The 25588-nt window shown below is 50.6% G+C and overlaps 1 protein-coding gene across 2 annotated transcripts; it reads left to right on the forward strand.

Annotated features, from left to right (window-relative positions):
* Positions 1-5585: 5585 nt before the first annotated feature.
* TMEM63B (transmembrane protein 63B) lies at positions 5586-25588 on the forward strand. Of its 2 annotated transcripts, XM_010219806.2 has the most exons (23): positions 5586-5781; positions 6450-6529; positions 9085-9123; positions 13122-13212; positions 13934-13971; positions 14749-14891; positions 15119-15170; positions 15455-15563; positions 16157-16227; positions 17082-17162; positions 17343-17466; positions 17949-18082; positions 18225-18362; positions 18613-18766; positions 19092-19198; positions 20811-20897; positions 21883-21948; positions 22102-22264; positions 22433-22538; positions 22682-22849; positions 23058-23173; positions 23506-23586; positions 24779-25588. In XM_010219806.2, the coding sequence occupies exons 1-23, from the start codon at positions 5605-5607 to the stop codon at positions 24941-24943; spliced, it is 2490 nt and encodes an 829-aa protein (XP_010218108.2). In that variant the 5' UTR covers positions 5586-5604; the 3' UTR covers positions 24944-25588. The 2 variants fall into 2 exon arrangements, with proteins under 2 accessions (XP_010218108.2, XP_088380352.1); XM_088524226.1 differs by lacking the exon at positions 9085-9123.

A 25588-nucleotide genomic window follows, 5' to 3' on the forward strand; every position in this document is an offset into this window, starting at 1 on the left:
ATCATTCTTGCAGTTTAGGGGCAGTCAGCATTAAACATGCAGAAGCAGGAGATGGCTCTAGGGTTTGGGTGGGACCTGTGTCGATGCCCTGCTCTGTTACTCCTTCCTTGGGAGCCTGCAGTCTGTGCTCTACAGTGGGAAACTGTGCTTGAGGTCAGTGAAGGGCTTGGCTGCCAGGGGCCCCCCATCCCAACCCTGCATCAGCTTTCCGCTAGCCGTGCGCTGGTGCTCTCGAGCAGTAGCTGAGGTGAGATCAGCATCCCAGAGCGGGCAGAGCTGTGCTCCTCTGCTCCAGAGCCTGCGAGCAGGAGAGCACGTCCCAGGCACCCTCACTGTGTCCCTTTCTCAGGCAGCATAGCCTGTGTGATCATGGGTGCCTTCTGCTCGCAGTGGGATCTACACAGAAAACATTGCAAAACTCGGTTATTTCCATTCTGGTTGCTTTTTCTGTCCTCATACTATCTTTGCTCGAGACTGCTGGCAATATTTGTGGTATTAAGTTTATAGCTTGCGCTTTTGCCTGAAACGTCTTGCAGCTAATTCCAGCCCTTGCAGCCAAAGTGAAGTGGAGCATCTCCCCAAGACCTCTAGTGTTTTATCCTCCCTGGCTCTTCCTTCTCCACAGGATGGGTCCACTGCCCCTCTTTTTAAGCCCACTATACTGCTGTGCAGGGGAGGATTCCCTGTGCTGCAACCAGGCTTTTCCTCTTGTTGCAGCATGCTTCTCAGTCTGGCAGACCTTCCCAAGGGAGCACAGGGGCCTCTTTGAGGACAGTCAGGGCATCAGGTGTGTGCTTGGGGGAGGGAGATGGTTGTCGCTAGAAAAATCCCCTTCTCCCTTGTGGATCAACAGAGCAGACTTCTTTTCTGTAGGTAGGAAGTGTGCTGCTAAGCTGCAGAACTGTACTTGCTGCAAGCACTTCCTTTCCTCCCTGGCCTTTACTTTGATTAAAACACTGCATTCAGACCTCAGCTTCTTCCAGGACAAGTCCTGCTCTGCACATGTTTTATAGTGTGTTTTCCCTTTGCTGTATGCATTGCCCTGGTGACATCCATTTAAAGCATGAGGAGCAGGAAGGGAAGGTCACTTGAAGCAGCTATTTGAGGCTGAGGTCTCTGATGAGCATAAGGACCGGGGTAGTTGGAGGACCTTGGGATGCACCGTGTCCGTCTGGAGGAAAGCAAGGGAGATAACTGTATTGCAAGCAGAGCTGCTCACTGCCTGGCAGAATCAGTCCCCCTTGAGGAAGGGCCTGTATGCAGGTTAATGGGGCAGGAGCTCTGTGATGGCTTGCTATGTCTGTGCCGATTTTCAAGTCACAGCTGCAAAGAGCGTCATGCCCCAGCTAACCTCTTTTCCCACAGAAGGAGCGGAACCAGCAGCATAGGCCACGGGGAAGTCCTGCTTCCTCCCCCTGGCTCACAGCCTCATCATCAAGGTGCTCAGGCTCTTAGGGTTGAGCCTGGCTCTGGGCACCCAGCTGAGTGCACACAGCATGGTGTGGAGGATGAGCCCCAGGAGGCAGGGGCTGTATCGTGGGGGCGCGCGCTGGAGCTGGCTGCTCCCCGAGGGGGCCGGCTCGCAAGGCTGTGGCTGCTGCAGGGGGGTCTGGTGGCGAATATCCCACAGATGTGCCAGCTGCCCTAGGTGCCTTCTGGGGAAGATGGCTGGCACCCTTGGCATGCAAAGGAGTGAGGACCACTGTTGGTCTGTGGAGAAGGAAGCCCTGATGCACCTAGGTGAGGAGGCTCGGGCCTCCTCCATGGGGCTGGTGTGAGGAACTGTAGCACCATGAAGCCCTGGAGCTGCGGGATGTTGTTTCTCACCATCACAAGGGGAGAGAACCATGTCCAGGGCCTTAGGTCTCTTTCCCTCTGGACTGTGAAGGACAGAAGATACCAAGGCCTGCAACTTCCATTTGGCTAAAGCCAACTAGTATAACTCTTTCTTTTATGGGGTAGCAACCTCAGAAGATGGGGAAACTGTGAGTTTGCATGTAGTAGGTGCAGAAACAGGATCCGCTCAGACTCTCCTAGTGTTCAGCTGCAGATCAGGCAGAGCAGTCCTCACCTGGCTAGGACAGGGTCCAGCTAGCATCCTACTGAGTTGATGGACTCTGGAGGAAGATCTTTGGATGAAGAATACTAAGTAGGCACTCTTGATCACACCTGCAGAGTTGGTCACCAAGTTTCTCCTTAGTTCCCTAATTCATACTGTAACCTGCAAGAAGCTGAACATTTTGGTGGATGTGACCCAAAGTGATGTTACAGACAACACACTTTTTTTCTAGCCTGCTGCTGGATGTGCATGTAGAGGTTGGGGAACTGGGAGGGAGAGGGAATAGAGGCTCTTGTTTTTCCTTGCAAAGTCTCTAGGCCCTTCCACAGACCTGTAGCATCCGTATCTCCATATGGAGCCCCTTGTGCCATCCATTGGGCAGGAAGCTGCACGCCCTAAGGATGGTGCTAACTGACTCTGTGCTGCTTGGCTGGGCAGTAAGACACAGTGACTGGCCTGATGAAGCAGCAGTGTGTCTTGAGCTTATGCTACAGCTTTTCCGTTACTAGGTGTTCTGCCTAGGTTACTGGAGAGGTCAGATAATCTTATCTCTAGTTCACCTGGGCTTTAGAAAAATTTGAGACTGTCTGTGAAATATGGTTTAAATTATCCGTAGTTTCTTTTGAACTCGGTGTTTATTTTGAATGCACAATGATTTGTATAAATAATGATTATCTTACATTCATGAGCAATATGATCGTATGATCCTCATTTCTTTCAGAAAGAAAACTGCGAGGGAATGTAAAACATGCAGTAATGAAGTTGGTTTGGTCTTTGCAAAGGAAAATCATACTTCACTGATCTGTTGCAAGTCTTTCAGCACATCAGTAAATGAATAGCTAATAGGTAGCCAGCTTGTGCAGCTTGTTCAGAAACCTCTGTGATTCTTCATTTAAGAAAAAAAAAAAAAAAGAAAATTAACCATGGGAGCAAATGTAGAGTCATGGATCAAAAACTGGCTAAGCGTTCAGAAACAAAGCACAAGAATGAATGAGCAGTTCCCAGTGTAATAAAAGCAGGAGGACAAGGTAGCTTGTTATCAATGACCTGGAAAATATGATGATGAGTAATGAGGTACCCCAAATCTGTGAATAGCCTGGAGTTGTTTAGAGTTGTTAAGGTGAAGCAGCTCCAAAGTGGCACTGTGGTGTAACATTAAGTAACAAAAGGAGAGAAGGAAGTTACTGTGAATAAATGCAAAGCCTGGCATATTGGAAGGAATGATTTGTTCTTGGACATTTATAGTTTCTAAATTAGTTAAAACTACTCAGGGTGATGTTGTTGCAGACCAGTTGATGAAGACACTTCTCAATATGCAAGTATGCAATCGTAAAAGTAAGTAATGCTCAGGTGCCTGAGGAATAGCACAGAAAGAAATACTGAGAGCATCAGAATGCTATTATAGATGTCAAGGTTATTTCTTTATCCAGGACATCATGTCAGTTTTGGATACCCACCCGTAGGGTCAAAAGAGAGCAGAGAGACAATTTCCAAGGGACAGCAGTGTGAGTGGTTAGCTCCTCTTCCTTACCTCATCCTTGTATTTCCCTCCAGCCTGTCTCCTTTCATCAGTGCTTCTAAAGGAGTTACCACAGGATATGTTGACTGCAAGGAAAAGTTCTTTGTGCCACACTGGTGGTGTCATCCAAGGCGGTGTCTTGGCACTGTGTCTAGCCAGGAGTGTCCCTTCCCTGATGTGGCAGGAGATGTTACTGTGATTGCTGAGTCTTACCCTGCTGTTTGGTTGCAGCTTCCCATGAACCCGGTTGTCATTTCTGTTCCTGCCAGCTTCTCTTGGGTTCCCAGCTCACTGCCTCTGTCCCTCTCTTGGACCTTCTGAGCATTTCATTAACTGAAATGGGATGAATTATCCTGGTCAGCTCTTTAGTTAGTTCCCAACCACATTCTCATGGGTTTACTTTTTTTTTTTTTTCTCCTCTCCTGCTTTTTCATTCCCTTTTTTTGTTCCTGGCAGCTGCCAGCTGCTGTCTGATGCTTAACTTGTGAATATCTCTTAGAAGGCTGCTTGGTAGCTTCTCCCAATCAACTGCTCTGCTACCCCTCTTAATTGCTCAGCCAAGCTATTACTTGTTGCTGTGCCCTTTTTCCTCAGTGCTTTAGCCAGTTTGTGTTCATGGAAAGGATCACTTCTAGGTTGAGCTCTAGGAGACCACAGCTAACATTTTGGTGGTCATTATCCAAACAGCATTGTGCTGTAATGCTGATAAATCTCTGCAGCTGAGTGAGAGATGCCAGGGTGCACCAGTGGGCTAGAAAGAAGAGCTCCGGACCCTCTCTCCTGTGCTGATCTAATCTGTGTTAGAAGAGCAAGGCTGGTGGGGAAAGGAGCCTCTTTTGGAGGACAAGAGGTCATGGTGGTGGCTTTCCTGGGTTTTGGGTGGGTGGCAGCTCCTTTTTGGTTGACCCACCAGAATGGCCTTTTGGGCCAGGTAAGCCAGGTAAGCCACCCCTGAATGTTCCACAGAGTTGGTGCAGTGCCATGCAGCCATTGTGTGGCACGCTCTCACCTGGGTCATGAAGGATTTGGATGGTAGGTGCTGGATAAGAGCAGTTGTTCGGGCGTCTGAAGCTCAGAGCCTTCTTATTTGTTACTGCTTCTTTCTTCAGAACCTAAGGGGGTTTCTATCTCCTGTTCCATAAAGCATTTTTTTTCTGTTGATCTGTCATTTCTAGACCATCCAGTGGTGCTTGATTTCCATTTGATCATTGTTAGCATGATCTCCTCTGCCTCTCTGCAGAGTAGCTCCATGTGAAAGAAAAGCTCCCCATCCTTAAGCTGTGAAATGACTGTACTGGCTGCAGCTCATCTGGGTTTCTTTTACCATTTTGGAGACAGTGCCAGAATAAAATTTTTGACTGGCTAAATAGTAGATCCTAAGCATCTCTTTGCCCAGTGTGTGTTTGCATCTGAACACATGCAAGCCAGAGGAAGGAAAGAAAACAAGCAGTAGGTGGGACCAGCTTCTGATGGGGGCTCTGGGAGGTTGGGGCTGAGGCTGCAATGAGCAGATCGTGGTGATTCAGCCTAATAAAGCTACTGGCGCTCAGCCAGGCAAAGGAAATTATGGGATCATGATGCAGCAACTGTCCCACAGCAGTTTGTTTCGTCATCCAGCCGTGACTTAACACCTCCCTATACTTTTTTCTGTGACTAAATGTTCTTGCTGACAAGGAAAAAGGGGCCTGAGACACCAAGCCTTCAGAAGGAATCCATAAGAAAGGGGCACACCTAAATGTGAGCTGAGGGGTCGGAGAGCCAGAAAGGGAGGTTTGGGACCCTGCATAGTAGGGTTCCAAATAGTGACTGAAACACTTCCCAGACTCAGTGGCTTCTTCAGAGACAGTTGTTCTTGGGTGCAGATACCCAGAGAGGCCTAGGAGAGCTGGAGATAGCAGGTTATGTTGATCCCTTGAGCTGCTTTGCTGATATCTCTGAACTCTAGCCGGACTGCAGCCCCATGTGCCTGGTGTGCACCTAACCCAACCTCTCTCTGTTCCCCAGGGAAGACGATGAAGCTGTAGAGATGCTTCCCTACGTGATTGCCACCCTGGGCTCAGCAGGGGCCACCTGCAAATCCTCCACCTGCAACAACAGCACCAAGGATTACTGCTACAGTGCTCGCATCCGCAGCACTGTGCTGCAGGGGCTGCCTTTTGGTGGGGTGCCCACTGTATTAGCCCTCGACTTCATGTGCTTTCTTGTAAGTTTTCCTTCCACTGCTTCAGTGCCTTCTCCCCTACCATTGCTACCGTGCTAGAGGAACAGAGGCGGGTATGGGCAGGGGGAGCACCCGGGGTTATGTGCTCAGCTCACAAGGTAATTAATCATGAAGGGAGGACTGTGCCTGGTGGTTACAGCAAGGGGGTCTAAGACTCTGTTCCTGACTTTGCTGCTGACTGGCTCTGTGGCCCTGACCATGTCCTTTAGCCACTCTTGGCATTGATTTTACTCTAATACTGCTGCACACAGGCCACAGAAGGGAGATGTGAACTAGCTTTCCTGAGGACATCTCAGAACTCCAGTTTATGGGGTGAAGTCCCCACAGCTTTACCTACCCAAAAGTTCTGCTGGTTACTCCTTAGGAGCTGCAGAACTACAGACATTGAAGTCATAATCTCACTTCCTTGGGACCTGGGACCTAACCCTCTTGCTCATCTTGAAGTCATTGAGTGTTGTGTCCTGGATCTCTGCCTCCAACAGCCACCTCCTTCATCCATCCAAACATCCTACATCCATCCTGCACTCTTAGTTTGCTCCCAGCAGAGGAGCCCCGTCCCCTCCTTACCCTACTGTTCCAATGGCTCAGTGCTCAGGACAAGGCAAAACTGGGCAACTCCTGCCCGTAATTCTGCATTCACTGTCTTCCAGGCACTGTTGTTTGTCTTCTCAATTCTTCGTAAAGTTGCTTGGGACTATGGACGTCTGGCCCTGGTGACTGATGCTGACAGGTAAGCTTGGGAGAGGGGCAGAAGGGTGAATGAAACACAAGTGGTACCATTCCTTGCTCAGGAGCAGGATGGCCAAACTGCCTTATGCGTGCAGAGACCCTCATGCCAGTTGTGTCCCTGGAGCTCCCAGAACACACAAAAAAATCTTCTAACCAGCTTTTGTTGCCGCACCCCCGTGGTGAGAAGCTCTCCCTGGCTGCAGGTCATACAGTGACTGGGGTGGGCAGGGTGCTTTGCGGGGCTCCTGCCCTGCAGAGGCTGAAATGGTCGGAGGAGGAAGAGAGGATGGAGGGGAGGAGGAGAGAGGGAAAGAGGTCTCAGCAAAGGGGAGGGCTGCCACAATAACTACTTTGTTAAGCCTCTGAAAGTATCTTTGTGGTCTTGCTGGATCTAGTTCTTGTTAAGAGAATCTGAAAGCAGGAGACTATGTTTCCAGGTGCCATGGTACTTGTGCACAAAGCTCAGGCAGGAAAGGCAGCAGACAGGGATGGCTGAGGTGCCTGGCCAGCGCTTTCGATGAGTGGCACAGAAGAGGAGCAAACAAACTGCCAGCCCACCCTATCCTTGCTGGTGGTAAAAGTTTTGTGCTGAGCACAGGAGCAAAAGGCAGCAGGACAGTGCTGCGTACACTGCTCTGTAGCTGGAGGAGCAGAGCAAGGGGCAGTGGAAGGGGGTGCATCCAGCAATCTTTGTATTTTTGAGTGTGTGTGTGTATGTAGTTACTGTGTGTGTTGGTCAGGAAGCCAGTCAGCCTGGTGGTGAAGCAGGCATGAGGTGAAGGAGCCGTAAAGGCTGTGTGTCTGCTTCTGTGCTAACAAAAGTTTAGTTCAGGTCCCAAGTGTTGAAGAGTTAGTCTGCTCCATGTCCACCGTGCATACTGTGCTGTGAGCTACTCCATCTTTTGGTCATCATCTAGGTGACCCTGCGTGTGCCGGGTGGTTGGACTGGACGATCTCTAAAGCTCCCTTCCAACCTGAACCATTCTATGATTCTGATAATTCCACAGTGGTATGAAATGTGTGGGAAGGCTTTCAAGTACGTGCATTGCTATTCTTGTTGTTAGCGACAGGAAGACTAAAAGTTATTTTCTTCTGGCACTGAACACGGGACTCTTCCTGATGAAGCTAGAGGATTTCTGCAGGTACTCTGCCTCGCTCTGTTGCTGTAAGCTCCACAGATGGTTTGTTGTGTGTCATGTGCTGGAGGCGAAGAGTGGCTTAAGGCAGGCTGCGTTTATGCACCTTCTTCTTGGTCATCTCCACAGGCCCGGGGGCTTGGATGGGGCTGAGCTCTGGCCTCTTCCAGTTCTCTTGGTGATACCAATTCAAAAAAGCTGCCTCTGGGCACTCCCTGCACAGCAGTGGAAAGAATAACAGAGTTGTTTTCTTCCAGCACTGAACAAGGAGCTTTCTTGGATTAGATATGTAGTGTTGCTGTGGCAGCTCTGCCTCTCCTTTGCTGGTTCGACTGGGGAAATTAGCCAAGCAAGGGCCTTAGGGAAAAAGAGGAGCAAGAGGAGGGAACAGGCAGATGAAGTTTCACTGGGGAGAGAGTAGCTCTCCTTAGGATTAAGCTATACTGACTTAGGCATCAGTGAGGAAGAGGTGGCTGGAGACTGACTGGGCAAGAGATTTTTTAGGGTCAGAGCTATATCCCTGAACTTGCATCGTGACTTGCTGCCAACAGGGAAGGCTGGCACAGCCTGGGCTACATGATAAATGTTATCGAAGACCAAAGATGGATTTGGTCTCCCTGCTAGTGTCTGTATATCGCCGCGCTCCGGAGCCTGGTGTTTGCTGCTCCGGCCTTCCCAGCGGAGAGAGAGATGGCTCCTTCTTGGAGCTGATGCTTGAGTGCTTGGCTGTCTGCCAGGGAGACATGGGCCCTAGGAGGGTGCCTTATGCTTGGCTGGGGTCAGCTGCAAAGTGCAGGGAGGAGAGAGACAAGGCTTTGGTAAGGACTGCAGCACCACTGGTACAAGCAGGGACAGCAGGTCTAGGATCGCAGATGGGAGCTCCTGCTGCTGAGGCTCACAGAGCCTGGGTGTTCCTGCTGCTTGGCCCATCCCTTAGGCAGGATTAGAGTTTTGGGATACAGGGGTTTTATCCCATGACACATGTTGACTGCCCTGGGACAGGGAGGAGAGGGGTGGAATGGAGGTTAGAGAGCTGCTGAGAGCTGGCGGGCAGCTCTTGCAGGGTGTCCAGCTGGGCCTAGTCCCTCAGGAACAAACCAGTATGGCTGGGGTATCAACCCGGGCTGCCTTCCCAAACAAACTGGCTTCCTTTGGGCTTGTGACAAAGAACACTGTCTGCCAGCATAGCCCGGAGGCCAGTGGAGGACTTTGGAGTATCACTGGCTCAGGATAACACTGAGATCCAGAAGGAAGTTTTCCCTTTGGTTTCCCTCTCTGGCCTAACCATCAGCAGGTTTCTCTTCCTCAGGCTGGTGTGGAGCCCTGCTGGGTACAAGTCCCCTGGGATGGAGGAGACCCCAGCCCTTACTCGCCTGTTCCTGTGTTTGTAACCTCTCCTTTTCTGTTTCTGTGCCCCCAGGCGCCGGCGCTGGCAGACGGAGCGAGAGGAGCGGGAATAGTATGTTGTTTTTTCAGGGTCTTGCTTTTTCTCTTCCTTTCTCTTTCTTTCTGTCTTTCTTTTGCAGTTTTCTCTCTTGCTTCTGAACTAATCTTAACTGACTGGGAGTTCAGGGCTTGGATTTGTCTCCCCCAGTGGATTCGTGTTCTTTTCTTTCCTTCTCCTTTGTGTCAGCCACTCACCACAGCTGAATGTGCCCTGTTTTTCCCCTGGTAGCCCTTAGATGCCCCTTGCCGGTAGCAGTGGTGATGAGCAACTAGCTCCAGCTGAGGTGAAGGATGCCATGTCACACCCCTGCCAGTACCTGGCCCTCCCACTTTGCAGCTGAGCAGCTGTAGCTAAACTCAGTTGCCTCAGCACGCAGCCTACTCGGGTCACCCGGGCGCAAGAGCAGCTGCCCTTTGCCTGTTCTTTTCCTTGTGGCAGTGACCCACGAGGGTTTCTCCCGAACAAGCTGCAGGCCACACGTGTACACTGAGAGGATCTGGCAGAGAGGTGCAAGTTCTTGCTTCACCTCTGTGAGGCTCTGTGAGTGTTGGCCCTTTTCACTTACCACCTACTCTAGGTTGGCAGCATACCCAGCAAGGCAGCGCCTTCGTCCCTTCTCTTTCTGCATCCCAGATATTTTCACATAAGCAAACTTCCTGCCTCAGCACGGCTGAGAGCATCATCCGGCACCTTGGTCTGGCATTGCTTCCAGGGCATCCATGAAGACTGCAGCCTGCTGCCAGCTCAGCACTATCCTGCGCGCTCCCTCCTACTCTTTCCTTTCTTGCTGCTTTATGTCTAAGCAGTGACCTTCCCCCATGCCCTGCCACCTGGCTGGGTGGTGCATGCTGCGGAGATGGTCTGCTAGTGGTACAGAGCCTGAAATGGTCACTCAGGGCATGTGGAAGGGAGCAGCTGAAGCCTGAAGCCCACATGCTACAATCTTGCTTCTCATTTCTGCCAAACTCGCTTGTAAGGGAGCAGTCCTGCTGTAACAGCCTCTAGAGGATACAGGAATGCTTCTTTCTTTTTGTGGCAGCTCCTTGCTCCCAAAGCAGAGTCATTGGGATTGTGAAAACAAAAGTGATGGTAGCGGTGGCTTTGTACATGGGGACCCCTTGCTCATGCTTGAATGTTTTCCTAGTGATTGGACCTGCTCCAGGTGAGCTGTGGTAGCTCTTCAGCACTAACATGTAATTGGGGGAGCAAGGCAGGTTGCAGAGCCATCATGCCCCTGCCCCGATGTCCAGAACTTGGTCTTTCTGGAGGAACACTTCCATCATCTCTCCAGGACACTATTCCTCTTCCTCATCTGGGCTGGCTGAAGCTCCCTTCTAACTTCCCAAACCTAGTGACTGAGCAAGGCTGGTTTTGGCAACTGTCACTTCCAATGTCTCTGAAGCTTGGAGAGGAAACCTGGCCTGATCTGTGCTCCTCTGAGACTGACGATATCTTCCCATCTCAGCAGTTAGGCAATTTACCTCCCCGCCTCCGTTACTAAGGGCAGTCATCGCAGAGCTCTGTGGGATTTGCCATCCACATGGCCACCTCTGGCACCACACTGCAACAAACCTCCTCCGCAGCCTGCACAGGCAATCTGTTGCCTGACAGCTTGCCCTTCCCCATAGCCTGCAGGTCTCCTTGACCTGCAATTGGCAATGCCTTGGATCTAGTTCCTCTCTTGTGATAGTGCTGGGACCAAACCTGGACCGTGGACATGGAAGAGGTCTTTTAGGTATCACCCAAGGCCTCCCAGGGTTAGGACCTGAGGCAATGATGCCTCCTCTCACTCACTTTGTTAATGCTTTGCTTTTAAAAGCTTCCAACCTCAAAGCGGTTGCCTCCAAGGAGCTTCCCCTTAGCTATGCTATCCTTGGGGTGGGTGGGCACCCTTTATCTTCCTAGCACTGCAAGTCCTTCCTAGGGTGATCTAGTAATGTGGCGGTCTTAGTTGTTTCCTTCAGTACTGTTCTGCCCTTAGGTGCCTCTGGTGCCTGAGGTGCCAAAACCACCTTGTGGTATTGCATGGGATCTCCGCAAAGCTGCTGATAGCAGAAATTCACCTTTGTTCCCTGTGCCCAGCTGCAAAGCATCTAGGATTTTAGAGGGCTGAAGGCACAGAAGCCCCTATGAGGAGCACTCTCCAATGGAGCAGTATGTGCTAACTCACACGACTAGCAGTCGTCGCAAGGCTATATGCTGCTGTCTAATCTGCTCTCCTGTAGTCCCATGACCTTCAGCTAATCTCCTTTTCCCTCTCTGTCTCACTTCCAGCTAAGGGCTCAGCAGGTGCTGCTCTGCTCTCCAAGGGAGGCAGCATGTCCCATTCCCTTCCCTCTGGCAGGGTCACGAGAGTTTTTGCTTGTTTTCCTTTGCATAGTGTCATGCACCTCATCACTGGTGTTTATCTCACAGCTGTTTCTTCTCTAGGTTCTTATCCTCTAATTCTTGAGTCTGTACTGGTTACAGAGAGACCATGTTTTTGTCTGTTTTCCTTGCTTTTGTCCTTCAGATCAACCATATCTCTTGCACCTTCAAGATCCCAGCCTGCGGTTGCCATTTTATGAGTGCTGTTTCACTTAGGTCTCTGGACTATTTCCATATCTCATTTGCCAGCTTGCTTCTATTCCATTCCTAATGAGGGCTGTTGGTGTTTCCACTGTGGGTTCCTCTAGGTCCCTGCCTGCGCGTGGAGTAGAGCAGTCTGGGGTATTCACCTCTCACGCTTCCTGCCTTTCAGCCTGCAGCCATTCACTTGTCACCGCCTGCCGCTCCAGGGGTTTCCAGCTAACAGACCCAGGTCATGCCATGGAGGAAGCTGAGCTGAGCCTGGTTTCAGGGAGCAAAGACAATAGTGGCTCAGCTGGATTTCTCCTTTTCCTGGGTTTCCTCTGCACTGAAGTGTTACGGGGCGGAAGGACGGGTATAGCAGGAACATGGTCTGCCAGGCTCCCACTCCTCCTCTTTCCTAGGGCAAGTGCGGTCTGCCGAGACCGGCTGTCCCAGCTGCCATCCTGGCAGGCGTCTCCGAAGCGCCGGGGCTGCCGCCTCGTGGCCACACAGCGGCCCGGCACGTCCGAGGGGGACCTCCTTCCTTCCCCTGCATCCTTTCCCTCGCCCTCTTGCTGCAGGGTAAAGCGTGCTTCAAGGCAAGAGATTTCTGCTGCCACTTCATATCCTTTGATTGCAATAGGTGGATGTAAATTATCACAGAACAGCTATTGCTCTGTATGCCGGTGCTTAAAAATGCCTGGTCACTAGTTCCTTCTCCAGTGAGGGACAGCGAGCAGGGATTCCGCTGAGCCAGCAGGCTTTTGCCTGCATCGACCCCAAAAGGGTCTAGAGCTGACACCCCTAGAAGACGGTGGGCTGGGAGGCAGCCTCCTGTGTGCGAGTCTTGGCTGGCACACGTAGCCATAGTGCCACTCCACTCCAGCCCCCCTGCGGCTTTGTGGGCTGTATTTTCTGCCTCTTGGCTTCAGCAATACTTGCTAGCAAAGAGCTTTGCAGGCCTAGAGCTTTGGGCTCATCTCTGCAGTTGCATTATAAGGGAAAAACAGGAGCCCCTCTGAACACTTATCCCCTGTTGTGGTGCCCTCCCCTTTATGTCTCCTTTCCTCTTTCTAAACTCTGCACTAATCAGACCTAATCTCTCCTCTGAGGCAGCCACTGCCAAGGCCCCCTCACAGGACGCTATGCATAAAGTGGGTACCTCTGTAAAAGAGGCACTAAGGTTCCTGAGGGAGCACCGTCCGTGCCTAAGCCCACGAAGGCTGGCAGAGCCAAGGCTCATGTTTGTGAGCATACTCCAGATGCTGGCTAGTTCAGCGCTGTCTGAGGAGGGGCTCTCTGCTTACTGCTTTACTCTGTTCTTTGAGACTGTTCTCTCTCCATCTAACCTGGGGCAAACTCACCTGAATTAACCTCTGATCTTCTGGGTGCACTTGGTTCCTGGCCAAGCTGCCTCCTCTCATCTTTCAGTTTTCTGTCACCTCTGCTTGTCATTTTAGCGTGGCCTCTGCTCTGCACTCTGACAACCATGACCGCTACGAGCGCCTCACCTCCGTCTCTAGCTCTGTGGATTTTGATCAGCGGGACAACGTGAGTAGCAGCAAGCAGCAGAATCGAACGTCTTGCTTTTGAGTGGCTAGGAGTCCACAGTCTCTTTGAACTAAGCGCTCTTCAGAAATAATGCTATTTCCCTATCATAGAATTTTAGGTCCAATACCTGTGTGTGAACATGGAGTAGAGCTCAGGGAGATGTGGAAACCTAGTCAGAAGCTTTAATCAGTAGTTTATGTTACTGGCACCTTACTGCAGATCCCTTCCGATCTGTAGTCTCAGCCTCACAAGCCATAGTCACCAAGAGAAGTCTATTGACTATTCCTCTTGTCTCACTGCAAAATACCACTGCTGCTTTCTTCTTTAAGGTGGGGTTACAGTTCACCAAAAAATGGGGTATGGTGAATGAGGGGATGAAATTCCTACGAGACATTTCTCCCCTGGATGTCCACTGAGGAGAAAAAGCTTGGTTTCCTCTGCCCAGGAAGTTATGCTACTAGTTACCAGGGTGCAATCTGGTGGCAAAGTCCAGCCTGCATTGCTTCCCATGGCACAGTATGTTGAGAGAACTCATCTCCCTCAGATGAACATGTTTGTGGCTCTTCACTTCTGGGGAATTGTGATCTGTCCCTGTCTTGCCCTGAGCCCAGGTCTATGGATGTGCAAAGAGACCAGCCTGGTTCCCTTGACCTCTAAAGGAGGGAGCAGGGATAAGGGAGCACAAAGTTATGCAAGGTCTTCTTGTCTTCTCTTTGCCCAGGGTTTCTGCTCTTGGCTGACGGCCATCTTCAGGATAAAGTAAGTGCTCCAAGACCTGCATGGGGGACCTGCATGGGGAAGATGAAAAGCAAGTGCATGGAGTTGTGAGACCCAGTGCAGTAAAGCTGCTCTCGCTGCAGCTTCTCTGAAGAGCTCACAACCTATATGGAGAGGACAAGCAAAGATGGGCCTGATGGCCTACATCATGGATGAGGAATCCTAGGGCCAAAATTAAGGTCACACAGTAAGTCTGTGACAGTGAAGCACCCAGTTCAGGTCTGCTCTGCCTCAGTCGCATTTCTTAACTCTCAGAAATACTGTCAGCTGCTTTGCAGAGATGATCACCTGCCTGGGACTGCTTTGAGGGATATTGTTGTCCAAAGGCCCTTGGCAGTGAAGATGAGACTGGAGAATGCAGGGAGACCCCTCCAGACTGACAATGCTTGAGAGCAGTCTTCTAAGCACTTCTGGCTTCAGAGCATGGTTGGTCAGTGTCAACAATCCAGTATCTCAGTAGTAGAAGTAAGGCCCACCACGAAGATGCATGTTGGAAGTGATTTGCATGGGTTTGGCTGCCTTTCCCTGGGCAAGGAGCATGAGAGATTGAGCTGCAGTAAATGTTGTGCGGTCAGGTTTCTCTCCGGACTAGTTTAAGGCCAGGTGCTGGGTTTTTTTACAAGGGATTCTGCCATGGCACCATCCTGGGATTGCGTGGTCCAGTGGTTTAAACTGTGCAGGCTGCCATGACCTAAGGCCCTTTTTTCAGCACTCAAGGGAACTTGGAGGTTTGCCTGACTGCCTCTTTTTCCCCGGCAGGGATGATGAGATCCGGGACAAGTGTGGAGGCGACGCGGTACATTACCTCTCCTTCCAGAGGCACATCATCGGGCTGCTGGTGGCTGTGGGCGTGCTCTCTGTGGGCATCGTGTTACCTGTCAACTTCTCAGGGGACTTGTTAGGTGAGAGCCAAGATCCTCTGATTGGGCTGGGGGACCTGCTTTCAACACCATTGCCACCAGGGAGTAGTGGTATGGCAGGATGGGACTAAAGAAACTCCGATTCTTATCCTATGCCATGAGATGGAGCATGCAAAGGGTCATGTTGGGTGATTTGAGTTTTAGGGTGTTTTGCAAGTGAAATTCCTGCTAAATGTACTAAATGTACCTGCATCTGCTTCATTCCACAGAAAACAATGCCTACAGCTTTGGGAGGACAACTATTGCCAACCTGAATTCTGGGTACGTATGGGCAGGGATGGGATGGATACTTGAGGTTCCTAGGGTATATTTGGTAGATGCACACTTCTTGCAATGTCTCAATTCCTTGACAGTTGCATTTCTGTTCTTGCACTGAGGCTGCTGTTCCTGCTTGTATCTTGCTCCTATTTGCAGATTGAGCCCTTGGAATTTGTTAGCAGGGCAAGCAGATGTCATAGTGGTTATGCTGCTCATGGTCTCAGGGCCTTCAGAGTCTCAGTGGCAGCCTTGTGTTGGCCTTTAAGTATAGTTGTCTCTTGTGACAGGAATAACCTGCTGTGGCTGCACACGTCCTTTGCCTTCCTGTACCTGCTGCTGACAGTGTACAGCATGCGCCGACACACCTCCAAGATGCGCTACAAAGAGGATGATTTGGTGAGCAGGATCTGACCATTGTCCAAGGCACAGATTCCCATAACTTCTGGCCCAGTTGGGTGCCCTGAAAGAGCATCTCTTTCTCTATGGCAGCTTGGGGCTTGCTGCTTTATTTGGCTGTGTTTTGTGGGGTTTTTTTGATTGTTTGTGGGAGGTTTTTTGGTTGTTTGTTTTTTGTTTTTGTTGGGATTGCTTGTTTGTTTTGGTTCTGTCTGGTGAGAGCAGATAGTCTTCCAGAGCTGCAATCCTGATTCCCAGTGGGGAAATCAGAGAAGCCTGTGCTGGGTGAACACATGTGTGCACCTTATACCTTGCCCAGGAGTTGTTCTAGTTGCTGAATGGGCTTTGGGCTCTCCCTAGTTGTCTCTGCCTTCCTTATTGCTTAAGGATACATTCCCCCGTGCCCTTGCTGCACAGGCCGCTGCGGCAGTGCAGTCAGTCTGCTGCATGTCAGGATACAGTACACCAATAGCTAGCTGCCCTTCTGATTGCCACCTGTGGCCTTGGTCTTGCCATTTCATTGCAGTCCGGTCTTCTACAGCACTCACATCTGCCTGCCTCCTCTTTCTTGTTTTTTTTCCCCCTCTTTTTAGGTGAAGCGAACTCTTTTCATCAATGGAATCTCAAAGTATGCCGAGCCAGAGAAGATCAAGAAGCATTTTGAGTGAGTCTCCCTGTACACCTAATTAAAGTCCATCCTGAAAAAAGGATGTTTTTCCTTGGATAGTGCTGCCGTTATTTAAGATGGCAAAAATTCATTCAGAGCAGAAATCTAGGCAAAATCAGTGTAGTGAAAATCTTTTTTTTTTTTTGGTGGAACTGTACTTCAGAATTAATCCTATAGCTTGGAAGATGGCTTGCAGAGTCATCGTGCATCAGAGCAGGAATTATTGGTGACAGTACATCTCAAGAGGTAGTCAAGTTCAGGGATGAGAAAGGGAGAACAGGAGACACTCAGGAAGTGTCTGTGGAATGTTGTGCTGCTGCTTCTGCCTTAATTGTACATTTGGCAAAAAAAAGCGTACAGCTTCTCTTTGCTTTTTAACCTCCCCAAAATCCTTTTCCATCAGGACCTTGGTGAACACATTGTCAAGAGCTTGTTTAGAAGCACCCTTGGGAAACAGATTATTTGAACCCTTTGGGAACCCTTCTGCCTCTTTCTGACCCCAAGCTCTGTGGCAATTGAAAGCAAAGAAGGGACATACTGTTGGAGATGTGCCTTGCTCCAACAACTGTAGTTCTGTTTAAAAAAAAAAAAAAAAACTCCCTCCCCTCTGATCAGGTATTCTGTCATTTCTTAACCCCTTCTCCAATATCCTTGGAAACATTATGGATAACCTTAGTTCCTCACAGAGCAAAACTCTGAAGAGTCCTCCCATGTTCAGAGCTTAGTGTTTTTCCCCAACTCTGCTTCCCTTGTAAGGGGTAGAGATTGCAGGCAGCAGTCCTGGACGCGTGAGATGTGTTTGAGATGGCTTTTGATGTCACCTGTGATGAGCTGGTGCTTCCCCTTTGCAGGGAGGCCTATGCCAACTGCACTGTTCTGGAAGCTCGCCCCTGCTATGACGTGGCCAGGCTGATGTTCCTCGATGCAGAGAGGTAACTCCTGGGGCTGGTTGGGATTGTGCGGCAGCAGTGAGGGGCAGCTGCAGACACGAGGTTGGTGTTGGTGCAGCCAAGGTGAGGAGTGAGCCCAGCAAAGGCTAGTTTTTGAAGCCATTGCCCCAGAGGCTTTCCTGAGCCACTCTCTTTCTTCCTCTCCCCCATTTTCTATTGCAGGAAGAAGGCTGAGCGTGGGAGAATCTACTTCACCAACCTACAGAGCAAGGAGAACACCCCCTCCATGATCAACCCCAAGCCCTGTGGCCACCTGTGCTGCTGTGTCATCAGGGGCTGCGAGGAGGTATGGCATGGTCATGAGGTACTAGGCAAAGGGGCCTACAGGGTATTGGATACAGGAAACTGTGCTGCCCATGTTGTCCTCTAATGCTCTTGGTTCCTGCCAACCACTGCATGCAGAGGCAGTCTTGGGATAGGAGCATGTTACAAGCTACCTGGCTCCCCATAGCAGTTTGGGCTCTGTTTAAGGAATGTCTAAGGAAAATGAGCTTTTTTTTTTTTTTTTTTTTTTCCCCTGCTCCATCTCTGTTAGTGTGGCCCACACAGAGTTTGTGTAGTTGCAGACAGTTTTCCTTGCTCTACCTCACTGTCCTATTTGCCTCCTTCCTACTACTCAGGTGCAGAGCTAACAAAGCTGCTTCCCCATAAGCTGGTCTGGGTTGGTTGGTTAACCACCTTCTCCCTGCAGTGCCCTTATCATGACACAGAGGGGTTGGGGTGTATGGCAAGCCTCCAAGTCCCTGCTGTATCTGTCCCCCTGCTCAGGTGGAGGCCATTGAGTACTACACCAAGCTGGAGGAGAAACTCAAAGATGACTACAAGCGGGAGAAGGAGAAGGTGAACGAGAAGCCTTTGGGAATGGCTTTTGTCACCTTCCACAACGAGACTATTACGGCCATGTGAGTGCAGAGGGGCCAGTCCTTTCAAGGGACCTCTCCCAGCTCTCTGCTTAAATCAGAGTAATGCTAGCACAAGCCATCCATCCTTGGCTTGTCCCTGCCAACTCTCTTTGGCAGCATCTCCCACTCTTTTCTTCTCCAGAATCCTCAAAGACTTCAACGCTTGCAAGTGCCAGGGCTGTGCATGCCGTGGGGAGCCCCGAGCCTCCTCCTGCAGCGAGTCTCTCCATGTCTCCAACTGGACAGTCAGCTATGCACCAGACCCACAGAACATCTACTGGTGAGCCCTTTTGTGGGGGTCTGCAGGCTCCAGGGGCAGGGAAGGAGTGAATTACCCCCCATATTCCTCTCCTCCTGCTTCTCTAATAACTAAATGGTTTGCTGAAGCCCATTCTAGCTGAGCTACAGGGGGAAACCTGGGATTGGCACCCTAAGCTCATTTATACAGTCTGGACTAGTATTGTAGGCATGAGGTTCTCAAACTGCCCTTCTTCCAATGCGTCTGTTCTGATGCCTTGTCTCTCCCTCAGGGAACACCTTTCCATCCGGGGCTTCATCTGGTGGATTCGCTGCCTAGTTATCAACGTGGTCCTCTTCATTCTCCTCTTCTTCCTCACCACACCTGCTATCATCATCACTACTATGGACAAGTTCAATGTCACTAAGCCTGTGGAGTACCTCAATGTAAGGCCTCAGGAGAGCAACAGGGGACAGTGGGTAGCAGTGAAACCATTCCAAGGCACAACAGCTGCCACAGGCGAGGGGGTAGTGCAAGAGACTGTCAGCACAGTCCAACTTCTGACAGCAAGGAAAGGGGCTGGTATGCCCTGCTGTGTGCTCCCTAGGCCCCTGAGAAGGGCTGCTGAGCCTGGCCAGGATGCTGTGGCCGCTGTGGTGCTGGGCACTCAGCTGTCAGCAAGGGCACCAGCTTAGTCTCAGGTCATTTCTGACTCACCTGAGACCTGCTGCATTGTGTGTAATGCACAGTCTGTTCTCTGCCTTGTTGCAGAACCCCATCATCACTCAGTTCTTCCCCACGCTGTTGCTGTGGTGCTTCTCTGCTCTGCTGCCCACCATTGTGTATTACTCTGCTTTCTTCGAAGCACACTGGACCAGGTAAGGAGAGCCAGCACCATGCTCTTAGCCGTACCAGCATGCTACCTGGCACTTGCCACGTCTCACAGAAGCAAGCTCCCGACTGGCTCCTCTTGCTTCAATTTCTGTCTCCCGCTACAAGAGGTGGTGTTCTGTGGCACTTCTTGGACACCTCGGCATCTGTCACAAACTGCTGTTCTGCCAGTTCTTGTCCCTATACACTGTTCTGCAGCACGATTGTTTGAGCTAAGATTGTTTTAGGTCTGCAAGTAGTGGAAAAAAAGCTGTGAGAACTTAGGACCAGTTACTGTGAGAAATGCTAGCAGCAAGGGAAGTCTTGGGCTAAGTAAGGCGAATGTGCAGGTGCGGTGTGCCTGTACGCATGTGTAAATCATAGCTTTTTCAAGGAAAAATTGCCTTAGCTGGTATGGCTTCTCTCAATAGAGAATGTATTTGAAGTGCAGAGCACTAGCAAATGTATTTGTATGTTTGATGTCAACTTTCTTTATTGGGAGGATGCCACCAGTTGTGAAGACTGCAGGTCAAGAGAGATGTGAACTGATGGCAGAGAGCGAATGCAGATGATGGATGGTGCAAGTGCTAGGAGAGCCTGTGAGGAAAAGGTGGAACTGGGACTTGAAAACATGCTTCAGACACACCAGAAAGAAGGGGGGAAGTACTGATCTGTATCACTAGTGGGCAGTGTGAGTTTGGGGTTTGACACTGGGAAGGGCTTGCTCGTGAGAAGGGTGGTGGATGCCTAGAACAGACTGGAATGAATGTGGGCTGTGCACAGGGATTGGCTGAGGAGTTTGGACAGCGTTGTTGAAAATTGGAGAGCTGAATATCTCCTGAAAGAAATCACTCGTATAGGTGCCTTCTGGTTGAACAGTCTCTAATATTTGTCTATCCACATTTATGCATAAGACATATGTAGGCCTTCCCAGGCTGTGGGTTGAGATGCAGCTAAAGATTCCTAGGCAATTTTGCCCTTTTCCATGCTTCTCACATCTCTGGTCCAAACACACAGGATGATGTAGGGTTTTTTTTTTCTTTTTTCCTTTTTTTTTCCCCCCCCTGCAGATTATTGAAGGAAACCAGCTGCTTCTCAATATATCATCCGCTCATTCCCTGGCTCTACAAAATGCTTAACTTGTCCCTGTCTGTTTTCTCCCCTCCCTGGGAAGGCAAGGCTTTTCCTGACCCTGCTCTCTCCCTTCTTCTGTCTCACATGTCTGCCTGGTGACCCCCTCTTCTCTATTGTAGCCCAATACGCTTAAAGTTTTCACATCTTTTTTTTGTTGTTGTTGTTGCCTAGGCCCAGTCTGAGAAGAGTAAGCTTCACCAGCCCAGCTGAGGCGATTGGAGCTCCCTCTCCTTACACAACAGTGCTTTCCCAGAGACTTCCTCCTTCCCAGCTTGTCCCCTCTTTGCTGTTATGTCTTGTCACTCTTTCATGGTAGCTTCTTCCTCCCTCTGTGGCCAAGAGATCTGGGCTTCCTTTCCTACTTCTGCTGAATGTGGTGTGCTTGGGGGCACATCCCTGCTATGACTTCTGGTGATGGGAGCACTGCTCTGGGGTAGAGTGGAGTGAGTGCCACTGAAAAGTTAAATGTCTCCTCTCTGCTCTCAGGTCTGGAGAGAACAGGACAACCATGCACAAGTGTTACACCTTCCTCATCTTCATGGTCTTGCTGCTGCCTTCACTGGGCCTGAGTAGGTAGGTGTGGAGGGAAGACAAAGCAAGTGCAGAGAGATGGAACATGGGGAGGGCTGGGATGTACCTCTGGTTGTTATCCTGCAGTACTTCCTTTCCCTGCTCAGTGAATGCCACTGTCCCCTTGGATGGTGACATTTCATTCTGATTGGTGGACCAGGCCAAATCATACCTAGTTAGGTCCTAGTGAACTTGCTGAATCATGAGTAGAAGTTGTTTACATCACTATATGACCTTCACTACACATCCTGCATCAATTTTCACTAGTGTCTGGTGTTAATAACAATGCCCAAAAATTTGGCATGGTCAATGGATCCATATGAAAGGTTTTTTTTGAGATCTGCTGTTGAAGGAGCTTTTCCACACATCTTTGCTGAATGTGCACTCAGAATTTTGTGTAACACTAGTGAATTCTGCATTTGAGACAAAATTGAGTAGGTAGGGAGGGTAAAATCATGTGTAGGGTACAGAAAGGCTGATCCTTCTCTATCTGAGCTCCAGATTTTCTTGCAGGGCCTATACATATATGTCGACAGCTTTTATACTTATTAAAGTAAGAAAAAAACCTGCTTCCTATCTTATTAAAACTCCTAGATAAAGCAGTAGTGTAAAACAAGATACCTTTCCTGCTGCCTACTTGAACAGGAGAGAGCAAAAGTGAGAACTGATATACCGTCCCCTACAGCATGGATCTCACAGCACAGATCTCAGCATGGGTTTTTGCCAGTACGTTTTCCATACACTAAAGACTTCCCCTTTACAAACACTCAAGAGAGGGAAAACTGCAGTCGGTGGCCCCTGTGAGACATCGCACTGCCATGAGTGTGTCTGCCTATGTAGACCTGCGTGTTAGCACAGTAGTTGGTTCTGGAGAGCAACCTGGGCCCAGAGGCATATACGCATGTGGTCCTTGTCTACAACCCTCTCTGAGTTTGCTTTTTTATTTTCTTTTTTCTCTTCTTTCCCATCCCCTACTGTTCCCCCACAGCTTGGATGTGTTTTTCCGCTGGTTATTTGACAAGAAGTTCCTGGCTGAAGCTGCGGTACGATTTGAGTAAGTAGAGCAGGAGAGAAAGCTTGGGATGTCCTTGCTGACAAAAGTCCCCTGGGCCTTGCCCCCTGCATCTGGGGCTGCTGGCTCATTCCCTGCACTGCCTTGTGGTAGAGGGGACACCTCCAGCAGGCTTTTCTTGCTCTCTCTCCTCAGGTGTGTGTTTCTGCCAGATAACGGGGCCTTTTTCGTGAACTACGTCATCGCCTCTGCTTTCATTGGGAACGCCATGGATCTGCTGCGCATCCCTGGCTTACTCATGTATATGATACGCCTCTGCCTGGCCCGCTCGGCCGCAGAGCGGCGAAACGTCAAGCGAGTATGTAGCTGCCCTGGGGGGCTGGGATTATGGTTTCTACCTGGCATTGAAAGTGAGCAGCCAGATCCTGTATATATAATGTGGGTGTAACAGAGGGGGGGGGTGTTGTATAGCCCCCCTTGCTTGGCTTCTGGAACTGCACTGATAGGCCTCTGCTCTCTCCTGCAGCACCAGGCCTACGAGTTTCAGTTTGGGGCTGCTTATGCCTGGATGATGTGTGTCTTCACTGTGGTCATGACGTATAGCATCACCTGTCCTATCATTGTCCCCTTCGGTAAGCAGTGGCCTTCCACCTCACTGCAGTGGAGGATGGGGGACAGCCTTGGAGGGTGGCAGGATGGGTTGGGAGAAGATATTACCTGTAGGTTAGAGGCACTGGAAAAGAGTTTGATTCCCCTCTCTGCTGATATCTCTCAGGGCTCATGTACATGCTGCTTAAGCACCTGGTGGACCGGTACAACCTGTATTATGCCTACCTGCCTGCCAAGCTGGACAAGAAGATCCATTCAGGGGCTGTGAACCAAGTTGTGGCAGCCCCCATCCTCTGCCTCTTCTGGCTTCTCTTCTTCTCCACCATGCGCACAGGTAAGTGCCAGGGTGGGAACTTAGCCCCTGCCAGAGTGCCTTGTTTTGACCTCCTTCAATGTTCAGTTACAGAGTAACTTTGCTGGCTTGGCACAGCCCTGCCAAGCCATGCTCCTGACAGTCTGCTGGGCATGGAGAACAGCCAGAGCTGCTGTGGCACTGCCATTTCATTTCTTATTCTTTTTTCTTTAATTTTGCCTTGCTCCAGGGTTCCTGGCCCCCACTTCCATGTTCACCTTTGTGGTCCTTGTGATCACCATTGTGATCTGCCTGTGTCACGTCTGCTTCGGGCACTTCAAATACCTCAGCGCTCACAACTACAAGGTGAGGGTTTGGTGTTGGGCAGTGAAGTGTGGAGCGCCTTCCTGTGGGAGAGCAGCTCAACAGTCAGACAGCAGAAGCTTCAGGGGACCCCAGACAGACTTGGCATGTGAGCTCAGTCCCCAGCAGAGCCTTCGAACTCCAGGTTCCCTAAGAGGAGATTTCCTAAAGCAGCCTGGAGCTGGGCTGTGCCTATGCCACGGGGCACTGCTCCTATACTTTACTGAGAGCTCTAGGGTAGCCCTTACTGGAGTGTGGCTCCTGCAGCAAGCTGGCAGGTAGCAAGACAGCAAATGTGCTAACCTGTCATTCTCTTGATTTCTCCTTTACCACAGATTGACCACACAGAGGTGGATGCTATAGAAACCAGGCAGAATGGGAGACCTGCCACCAACTTGCCAGCTCCCAAATCCGCAGTGAGTCATTGTCCCCACCTCCATGCCCTGGCACGGTCCTTACCCAGGTTTAGGAAGGGTGGGTAGCCCTGCACATCCTCCCTCTTGTCCAAGTGCCCCACTCCTGGCCTTTCTCAGGCAGCACCCAGAGCCTCCTGATGAGAGGGGAGGCAAGCGTCAGGCTCTGCACCACTCATCTGAGCTGCGTGATTAATTTTAATCCTCCTTCTGACTGCCTTGCATCCTCTTCCTCCATTCCCTTGATGCTGTGTGATCACTTTCTGCTGTGCTGTCAGCCAGCACAGTGAGTACAGGCCAGCTAAGTCTCCCTTGTTCTGCATCTCTGAGTGCTTGTCCATCAGGAAAGTCTGTCACACAGAGGGCTGGCCCTCAGGTAATGCAAGGGAGTCACCGTAGGTGGTGTATTGAAAGCAAAGAAAATGCTTTTTCCCACATAAAGCTTTGGGGGACTCCCCCCTGCCTATTTCCAAGATCTCGGATTCACTCTTCTGAACTTCTTCTTGGTTTCCTGGCTCTATTCCAGCTACTTCCTTCCACAATGAGATTTAAAAAAAAAAAAAATTATTGGCTGCAGCTGAGGTCTTTGAGGAGACTGAGGGGTGGTCAGGGAGCTGCCAGGCTCCTTGATGCTGCTCATCCTCTCTCCCAAGCTGAGCCTGTGGGGGAGAGAGATCTCCTGGCTGGGCACTGCCCCAGCGTGGTAGGCTGCAGCTGCACCCTTCTCTGCCTTCTGCCATCAGGCCTGCAGTGCCAAGGCAGACAGTTCATACTGCAGCTCCCACACCCACCAGGCCTATTCCCTGTGTGCAGGAGTCAGGACAGAGGGGAAGGGGGAATTTCTCCTTGGGTAGCTCAACACAGGCTTGGCTGCCTATGAACCTAACACAAGGGTGTTCAAGAATTAAATGCAGAGATTAAGTGAAGAGGAACCTCTTGCTCTCTAGGGAGAGCTGGGCTCTGATGTGGGTGTGTAATCTATGCTAGGGTCTCCCATGCAGTTTGGGGGAGCCATTCCTTGCCCTCCTAGCTTTTTGTGCCTTTACTTGGCCTCCTAGCTCCATGGTGCTTCACCCTCTTGTGCTTTGCTGTGCTGAATCCTGTAGGAGCTGTGAGAAGCTCTTGGAGCTCATTTGTGTTTCTCTTCTCCCTGCCCCAACCCCTCACCCTTGTTTTGTCTGTGTGGCCTCAGCAGAAGTACATTGCCCAAGTGCTGCAGGACTCGTCTCCTGAGGGCGAAGCAACTGAGTCCGAGGAGCAGGGGTCCCAGGATGAAGAGCTCATCAATGCGGATGGCATGAACGACACGGATTTCCAGTCATGTGAGGACAGCCTGATAGAGAACGAGATCCACCAGTAGGGACCTCAAAGGGAGCAAGGGAAAGGAGTCCCAGGTGCTGGGCAGGCTGCCGCACATGGAGGCAAAGACAGAAAAACTGAATGAAGTGCGCAGGCAGAGAGGGTGCCAGCTGCTGCCCTTGCCTACCCCCCAGGGCCACTACCTTCAGCGAGGGCAGGGGCGCTGAGGCTCTCCACTTCCCTGCCTCCTCCATCCCTGTCACTGCTCCATTAGGCACCCAGCCGGGCAGCTGTGAGGGGCACGCTCCTTGCTAGCCACCTTCTTGAACACATATCCAGACTGCACAACCCCAGGGGCTGGGGATGAAGGTGACTTTGATCCTTGCTGAACTACTTTTGTGATCCAGGAGGACCCAAGGAGAGCAGGAACATTGGGTGCTTTGTGGAGAGAGGGTGAGCATGGCGGTCAGGGATAACCTTGAGGCGTCACTGGGACTCTAGGGACAGATGGACCCTTTGACCTATGTCCTCCTGAAACAGGAACACTAATAACTTATTAGATTTGCAGGAAGGCAAAAAACACAAAGCTTTAACTGACATATTGGCAGTGAAGGGCTACAAAGGGAGGTGGCTTTGAGCCACCAGGAGCTGTTGTGTCCATGCAGAGCTGCTCTCCCTTCTCTCTGTGGCCACGTGTGCCCTTGCT

Source organism: Tinamus guttatus, unplaced genomic scaffold, assembly GCF_059628265.1.
Source record: "Tinamus guttatus ecotype Peru unplaced genomic scaffold, ASM5962826v1 Tinamus_guttatus_pri_ptg000208l, whole genome shotgun sequence".
Classification (NCBI taxonomy): domain Eukaryota; kingdom Metazoa; phylum Chordata; class Aves; order Tinamiformes; family Tinamidae; genus Tinamus; species Tinamus guttatus.